Genomic DNA, 9,272 nt, shown 5'->3' on the forward strand with positions numbered 1-9,272 from the left:
GATAAAGAGCCAATTAATTAAAGTGATTAATTGAAGTAATTAAAGTGATTGAAGTGATTAATTAAAGTGATTGAAGTGATTAATTAAAGTGATTAACAATTATAACTGAAAACTCTGTCGTGGGGCCGCATTGGACTGGTCTTCAGAGGCCCCCGCAAATTTGAAAAAAAAAGATTGGTGCACAAATTTGGTGGTGCACAGCTGCGTACCCCTTTCCTGTACCGTTGATATTCAACAATTCAACACAATGATGTAATACAGATGAAAATCATGAAATTGATCTTCTTGCTTAGGTTATCCAAAATCTTGTACGCAACTTTTCCTTGAGAAATTGTGTCTCTGTGTGACAATAATTTAGATGACATTCCTTTATCATTTCTTGTACCATCTCGTGTCTTCCGGGCATCAGGATAAGATAATGAAATTCTTCTTTGTTGTCGATGTCTGTGTCCTGACTCTTATTATACCATCAGCATCAGCCATCAGGACCTTTCAAAATGGGAAGTCTCTTGGTGGAGTTCTTGTCTAAGCCATCCTCTTGTCATTTACGGTGCACCACTCCTCACAAGAGCTGAAGAGCTGCATAATCTGATCCAATAATAATATCAATATTGCTCCATTTCACATAATTGGTTGACAGATCAGAGATCACTAATGCGCATTCCATGTTTCCCAAGCCTTTCTGCTAACAGGCCTGCTGACACATGAGGAATGCCTCCTCCCGACGTATTCTTCTCTCGTAGAGTTATTTACATCTTTCCCTCTGTCCATTCCTGTGATATATATAGGTACATTATGATGGAAGGTCTTCTAAATGGAGTAACACTGCCCTCGTGCCATGCCATAGTGCCATCTGCAATACCGCAGGCACGTCTCTATATAGTTCCTCTCCCACAGGCCGACTCTTTAATTCCTTCACTAAGGATGAGGTGAAGGAATTAAGATTTAGGTGGAGCTCTACACCTCCCAGTCACCTCGTGTCAGACATTGAATACGTACAATTTTGAAGTAGATCAGGGAATCAAAAATTAATAGATAGATATTGACTACTACAATTTTGAAGTAGATTTGGGAATCAAAAATTATATAGTACCAGTATGTAAATTCCACAAATAAAGTTTTGATGCTGACACTTGTCTGCCACTTTTTTCTAAGCAAAATTTTTTAATATGGCAAATATTTTTTTTACTACAGACCTTAGCAGAAGTAACTTTTTAAGATATTGTTTTTCACCATTTTTTTCAGGAATTTTTCAAAGCTAATATATGTTGTATTTTTGAACTTCCTTTATATTTCATAGATAGGAAAAATGTTGACGTTTACGCCACTATATTTAGTTTTGCAATATTCCAATTAGTTTTGCTACTAAAACAGTTTTACGCCGTGTCAGAGGACTGTTCCGAGTTACCTGCCCGTCCCGAGTAGCCCGGGTTGACAGTACTGTCAAACGGGGTAAAAAGGGACGGTTTTGGGAGTTTTTTGTTGATAACTTCTTACCATGAAACATTTCATAAACAAGTTTGGGCTCATTTTAAAGGTCTTTGCAAGGGCTATCGTATAGCATCTCCAAAAAAATTCCATATGCTATTTGTAAGGAACTAGACGCAATATAAAGGGTTCCTTAATTAATCTGGAAATGGGTAAAAAGGGACACTTGAAATAAAACTCAATTTTAAACATTTGAAGCATGCAGAGTGTACTCATCTATTACTAACAGTACTCTGAAGTCCTCCTCTTCCTTTGTAGATGATGTAAATGCTGATGCTTGGCCCTTGGCTTGCTTAATAAATGAAATTTTCTGTGATTTTTACATGGTTTTTCTTCATTAATATAATATTACCTTATTCATACATTACCATACCTATTATTAATGTGATATTACTGTATCCATGGACATGCCATTGAGCATTGACAACAACCTTGTCCACTGCAAGCTTCATATCAGCAGCCATATAGCATTTCTTCTCTATCTGTAAGTTTACAGGACGGCTTGTAATTTCACATAACTTTAATCAAGTTAAGTGATTTCACTATAACAAAAAAGATTGTAAAAAACTTACCTGAAACAGGAAGGAATATTTTAGTGACAACCATCATATTTTTTGGAGAAGTAAATCATAGTTTAGGTTAATTACTTTTCATTCTTTGTTGCCCAGTGCTCAATTCTATCTGTGACATTCTATGCACAAATTTGTGCATATTACTGATGCAGTACCGTAATTTAATGAAAAATTACTGATGCAGTAATTTTTCATTAATTTTTTTCACTGAGCGAGGTAAATGTAATCAAAATTCTTTGTTTTTAATTGATTTTTTCATTAACTGGAGCCTTTGCTAATCAAATTTCTACTGTAAATGCAATTTTAGGGGTGTCCCTTATTACCCCAGGTGGGTGTCCCTTATTACCCCGTTTTGCGGAAATGGCCACCATTTTTTCTTAGAATGATATATGCAAATTCTGTCAATCACGTTGTTCCCGTGTATGCCGCGGGGGGATTAACTCGTAACCCACTTAAGTGAAGCTGAATTGGTCTAATACGGTGTAAGTAAAGAGTTGCCAGAAGTGTTCTGTTTTATTATGGGATTTTAAAATACAACTGACATGCCGATGAATGTACAAAGAGAATATTGCATATAGTGCTTTAGGTCTATGGGACTATGTGTTTGGTAACTAGTGATTGGAATAGGGAGCACAGGACGGGCAATGGCGCACAAGGTCCTCAGACAGCTGAAAGATATAAAAATTACAAATGAAAGATACACCCTTTTTACCCCGCCCGTCCCTTTTTACCCCGCCCGTCCCTTTTTACCCCGTTTGACGGTACTCTGTATTGATAAATGTAACAACCAACTGAAATGGTGTGGCCTAATGGCTATGATTCATCTCTTGCTTTGGAGCTTTCTAATGAAATGCAGTCTGCAAAAAATTGTCTACATGTATTACAAGATTGGCATAACATGGGGCAACTTTAGTAATGAACATTGTTGGGTCATCTGCTCATCCTTTGAAAATTAATATTTTTTTATGTGGATTATTCATCTCTTGCTTTGGAGCTTTCTAATGAAATGCAGTCAAAATTCCAGGTGTTTGAAAAAATAAGTGATCTAAATGACATCTGCTCATCCTTCGAAAATTAATATTTTTTTGTGGGAAAATTCCAGGTGTTTGAAAATATAAGTGATATAATGACCCTGTGACAGGCATAATGAAGCTCACATTCACATCCTTTGACATCAGAACAACAGTGGCTGAATTGCAGAAGAGGTGAGTTTGGAATTAATACAGATTTTTTCATGCAGACCAATTCTTAAACACTTGCAATTGATATTAAAGACAAATGAGTTCAAATTAGATATGAAAAAATTGATAGCAAATATTAAACACTTGCAATTGATGTTAAAGACAAATGAGTTCAAATTGGACATGAAAAAATCAATAGCAAATATTTTTTGAGCCTCAGTGTGAGTGGTGTTTTATTTATTTTTTTATCTTTTGATGCTTGTTGGCAAATATATAAATTCTGGTAAATCCATGTGGCTGTTGCCAGCATGGCAGTGATTCTGCCTGAGAATACTAGCTCATTCTGAAGCAACATTCAAAAATTTTGCATCCATTCCAATCTAATAATTTTTCTGTTTTGAAATATCTTGATGGATAGCTACGTATATCTATATATTAATTACTATAATATAGCAGAATAAGCTTATTTAAACACGAGTGGTTAATGACCAGAGAAATCATTGATTTAAATTTTCAGGATCAAACAATATTCTTCAGTGGACGTTGGTTGATAAAAATTCAGGTTCAAAAAGTAAATTAATTTATTAATGACGTTTCGAATGTGACATCATTCATTTTCAAGTTACAGGAAGCATTGAATACTGAAATTTAAATCAATGATTTCTCTGGTCATTAACCACTCGTGTCTATATATTAATATAGACTTTCTCCTAAGCTAGTTGTGCTAGGATTTGCATATTGTATTGTAATACAAAATTAAAAATTTATTCCTATGAAAAATGAAAAAAAACAGTTGATGAAAAACAAATGCCTATTTAATTGCTGGCTGTTTTAATTATGTTTGGACATTTGTGCAGTATTGTGGGTCTGAGAGTAAACCAAATCTATGATATTGATCACAAGACGTACCTGCTGAAGCTGCACAAGCCTGAGCACAAAGATGTGCTCCTCATTGAGTCGGCCTCTCGCCTGCACACAACCTCGTACGAGTGGCCCAAGAGTCCAGCCCCCTCTGGTTTCTCCATGAAAGTGAGTCTTAAAGTGCAACCATTCATTTGGATATGAATTTTAATGGCCTGTAAACATTGGACCAACAATTTGGAAGAAGCTTACATACTCCTTATTTATTGAGAGAATGAGAATGGGTAATAATATGCAGTGTAATTGTCCTTCTATAAGATGAAAAAAAGATGAAGTTAATGGATATTAAGCTTCATTGGATTCTTCATCAAAGTTTTTTCATGAGAAACATTTTGCTAGTGATGAAATTTATGGTTAAATGTTAAATTAAAGAATAAATTAAAGAGATAGTATGTTTGACAATTGGATATAGATCAGAGGTGGAGCAAGATGAGCTGCATGTACGGGGCAACAATTGTGTATTTGTCATAAGCTCATGTGGGGTTGTTGTCATCCAACCATTAGTATGAAATAGAAATATGGACACACAGACCATTTGGTGAGACATGCAGACCATTTGGTGAGACATACAGACCATTTGGTGAGACATGCAGACCATGTGGTGAGACATGCAGACCATTTGGTGAGACATGCAGACCATGTGGTGAGACATGCAGACCATGTGGTGAGACATGCAGACCATGTGGTGAGACATGCAGACCATTTAAGCCTGCTTATCAGTGCATCAGAGGTCCTTCTCTAAATTAATTAATTTGTTACCAATTAAAAATTTCGACAAAATGCACATTATCTTCCTTAAGAATTTTAAAGTTATATATTTAAATTTTCTGTCACCCCTCTTACACCCAATAAATCTTGTTTGCTCTTGAAGTGGAGGGATAATTTAGTTACTTGAACAATTACATTGAACAACTGAACATTGATGTTTCATTTTTATTACAACACTTCTATAAACTTCACTTCTTCTTGTTTGTTTGTCAACTACAAATCTTATAATCAATATTAACCACACTTCTACCTGTCCAATGGATCTGAAATTTTGCACACTTGCATAAAGTTGAAGACAATGCTTGAATCGATTGTCAGAATAAATAATTTGGATTTTTTTTCAATCTATAAAAAACATAGAAATAAATATTTTTACATTTGAAAAATGAAGTAGGAAATTCATTGTACATATGTAAAATTGGAGACACTGGCCTCTTTAGAAGTGATATTTTTAAAAAGTAATTTTGAAACGCATACTGTATTATGTTTGCTGTAGTTGCGGAAGTACCTGAATAATGGAACATTGATGTTCCATTTTAATCACAACACTTCTCTTTAACTTTACTACTCGTTTTTTGTTTGTCAACTATAAATCTTATAATCAATATTTAACACACTCCTACATTAAAAAATAATTTTGAAACATATTATTATTGCTGTAGTTGCGGAAGCACCTGCGCAACAAGCGCCTGGAGAGCGTACAGCAGCTGGGGGCGGACCGTGTGGTGCAGCTCACGTTTGGCAGCGGTCCAGCTCAACATCATCTCATCATTGAGCTTTATGATCGCGGCAACATCACTCTCACTGATGCAAACTACACCATACTCATCATACTGAGACCCAGGACTGATGCGGAGGAGACCAGGTGACAATATTTGTATTAAAAACTATATAAAATATGCTTTATGATCGCAGGTGACAATATTTATATTAAAAACTATATAAAATATGCCTGCAATTTGTTTTTGTTGGTGCAAGCAGAAATCCGAGAAGTTGAAGAGACTAAAATTTGTTCACGTCATGTATAATGAAATTAAGTTCTGTTTTGTTGTCATTCATTCATACAATATGAGCATAGAATTGTATGTATTGTTGAATATTTCCTGGATGGAAATTGTGTAGACTGAGAGATCTCTTCAAACAGTCTTGACTTTGTATGATTAGCTTAAATTCTGAACATTGGTGAAGATTCAAACAAAATCTAGTTGAACAATTTGAAAATGGAATTTTGTTGGTACCTATATTGCTTGTGAGTTTTTCTAAACTTTTTTTATCTTAATTTTTTTATCTTAAATAAGGAAAAATAGCAAATTTTATAATTAAAATGGCCATTTTTATAGGCCATTTTTATTGTGCTGAGAGCTGCAAAATATTATTTAAATGTCTTGTTGATTCTGTAAGTTGGAATGCACAATATTCTATTAAAAAATAGAATACATTTCAGGATAGTGTTCACCTTCTTATAAATGATGGTATGAGTATAAATTTGCTTCATTTATAAACAATTCTCATGATTAAGTTGAAATATAATTAAGCGAATTTAACTTGAATAATACCATATCTCTCACTTTAGTGTTTCAGTAGTGGAGGTTTTTTGTGTTCATCTTCTTATAATGAATCTATGACCAAAAATTTGCTTCATTTATTAACAATTCTCATGAATAAGTTAAACTATATAAAATAAGCCTGCAATTTGTTTTTGTTGATGCAAGCAGAAATCTGAGAAGTTGAAGAGACTAAAATTTGTCCACGTCATGGTAATAATGAAATTAAGTTCTGTTTTGTTGTCATTCATTCATACAATGTTAGTGTAGAATTGTAGGTATTGTTGAATATTTCCTGGATGAAAATAGTGTAGACTGAGAGATGTCTTCAAACAGTCTTGACTTTGTATCATTATCTTAAATTATGAACATTGGTGAAGACTCAAACAAAATCTAGTTGAACAATTTTAAAATGGAATTTTGTTGGTACCTATATTGCTTGTGAGTTTTTCTAAACGCTTAGGTGAATGCAATTTTTTTATCTTAAATAAGGAAAAATAGCAAATTTTATAATTAAAATGGTCATTTTTATAGGCATTCAATAAGATCTTTGTGCTGAGAGCTGCAAAATATTATTTAGATGTCTTGTTTATTCTGTAAGTTGGAATGCACGATATTGTTTAAAAAATAGAATAAATTTCAGGATAGTGTTCACCTTCTTATAAATGATGGAATGAGTATAAATTTGCTTCATTTATTAACAATTCTCATGAATAAGTTTAAATATTATTAAATGAATGAATTTTGAAACATACCGTATCTCTCACTGTTACTGTTACTGTTTCCTCACTGTTACTGTTTCATTAGTGTAGGAATTTTTTGTTCATGAAATGTAATCTTTGTAGCTACTTCAATCATGTACAAGCCTTAATTATATTACATATTACATACAGACTAGCAGCACACGAGGTGTACCCCCTGAACAACATGCGTGTTGTACGCGACCCTCCGTCCCTGGAGCAGATCGCTGCAGCCCTGCGGGGGGCTAAACCAGCCCTAAACGTCAAGAAAGTCCTCAACCCTTTGCTGGGTGAGATGCTAATGTCTTATTTCACTGTAACTTGCTTCTGAATAACTTCTTCTCTCACGTCTACAATCAAGAAAGTTCTCAACCATTTGCTGGGTAAGATGCTAATGTCTTATTTTACTATAAATTGCTTCTGGATAACTTCTTCTTTGACGTCTCTAATTTATCACCATCCGTTGTTGAATAATTGAGAAAGAGTTAATTTCAGCTTAAATTTCTTCTAGGGAACTGTATTGTGACAGTGTCGTGACATGAGGCTTGGGTGAGACTCAAGACAACCAGTTGTGCCAGTACTAGTTACTAGTACTGTGCCAGTACTAGTTACGACTCAAGACAACCAGTTGTGCCAGTACTAGTGACTAGTACTGTGCCAGTACTAGTTACGACTCAAGACAACCAGTTGTGCCAGTACTAGTTACGACAGTGTGGCGTAAGTTACGCCACAAGGAGAGTGTGGCGTATATGTTACGCCACAACGAGAGTGTGGCGTATATGTTACGCTACAACGAGAGTGTGGCGTATGTTACGCCACAACGAGAGTGTGGCGTATGTTACGCCACAACGAGAGTGTGGCGTATGTTACGCCACAACGAGAGTGTGGCGTATGTTACGCTACAACGAGAGTGTGGCGTATGTTACGCTACAACGGGAGTGTGGCGTAACATGCTATTCATGTTATGATTGGAGTTTACAGGTTGAAAATGTTAGTGAATTGCAATTTTTTGCGACATATTGTTTGTTATGAGTAAGCTGGCTTAAATATTCTCTAGAGCGTGAAAAATGTAATTAAATCATGAAGGATGTAGGCATGATGAGAGACTATTGTTCCTAAGTTGATTTAAAATCGGTTTCTCATTGCGAACTGCATGATTGCAATATAGTTGACTTTAAGACTTATTTCCAAATGGTTCTAGTTCATATTACACGTTTTCAGCTCCAAAGTGGGTAAGGTTTCAGGTTGTCCATAATTAGTTTATTGAGACAGACTTTGAATTAGGTATACTGGAGCACAGTAATGATTATGTTAATGTTTGTGCTGATGTTACAGACTGTGGGGGCGGTGTACTGGAGCACAGTAATGATTATNGTCAGAGCCCAGCAACACATGCTGGAGGCACCTCACGCGACGCAGGTCATTAAATATTTATATAAAATTTATTTACATTTACTGTGTTTTATTGTATTTTATTGTGTTTTATTGTATTTACTGTGTTTTATTGTATATTTAGGGTAGAGCCTTTCATTTAAATATGTTTGGTCTTTCTTTTGGACAAATTTTAAGACAATGACCCTATTACTGTACCTCTTATCAGAAAGCTTGAGAGATTGAATTCAAAAGAAGTCCTCAATAAAACTGGTATTATTTTTAACCAAACAGTGTTTATTGGTAAAGTCCGACTTACGGCGGTTATTCTTTGTACCGTAAACTGGGGTAACTTAGACCACTTTTTAGTTTGACGGTACTCTGTATTGATAAATGTAACAACCAACTGAAATGGTGTGGCCTAATGGCTATGATTCATCTCATACTTTGGAGCTTTCTAATGAAATGCAGTCTGCAAAAAATTGTCAACATGTATTACAAGATTGGCATAACATGGGGCAACTTTAGTAATGAAAATTGTTGGGTCATCTGCTCATCCTTTGAAAATTAATATTTTTTTGTGGGAAAATTCCAGGTGTTTGAAAAAATAAGTGATCTAAATGACATCTGCTCATCCTTTGAAAATTAATATTTTTTGTGGGAAAATTCCAGGTGTTTGAAAATATA

At 34.8% G+C, this 9,272-nt stretch overlaps 1 protein-coding gene across 1 annotated transcript; it reads left to right on the forward strand.

Annotated features, from left to right (window-relative positions):
• Nucleotides 1-3,092: 3,092 nt before the first annotated feature.
• On the forward strand, nt 3,093-8,574 carry LOC108677490 (ribosome quality control complex subunit NEMF homolog; the record flags this gene model as incomplete). Its single annotated transcript, XM_018165713.2, is given in 5 exon segments — nt 3,093-3,265; nt 4,099-4,270; nt 5,593-5,795; nt 7,368-7,504; nt 8,550-8,574. Coding segments are annotated over 5 exon segments (596 nt in total), but the record flags the coding sequence as incomplete, so codon positions are not given.
• Nucleotides 8,575-9,272: the final 698 nt, after the last annotated feature.

This window comes from Hyalella azteca, unplaced genomic scaffold (genome assembly GCF_000764305.2).
Source record: "Hyalella azteca isolate HAZT.00-mixed unplaced genomic scaffold, Hazt_2.0.2 contig10972, whole genome shotgun sequence".
Classification (NCBI taxonomy): Eukaryota; Metazoa; Arthropoda; class Malacostraca; order Amphipoda; family Hyalellidae; genus Hyalella; species Hyalella azteca.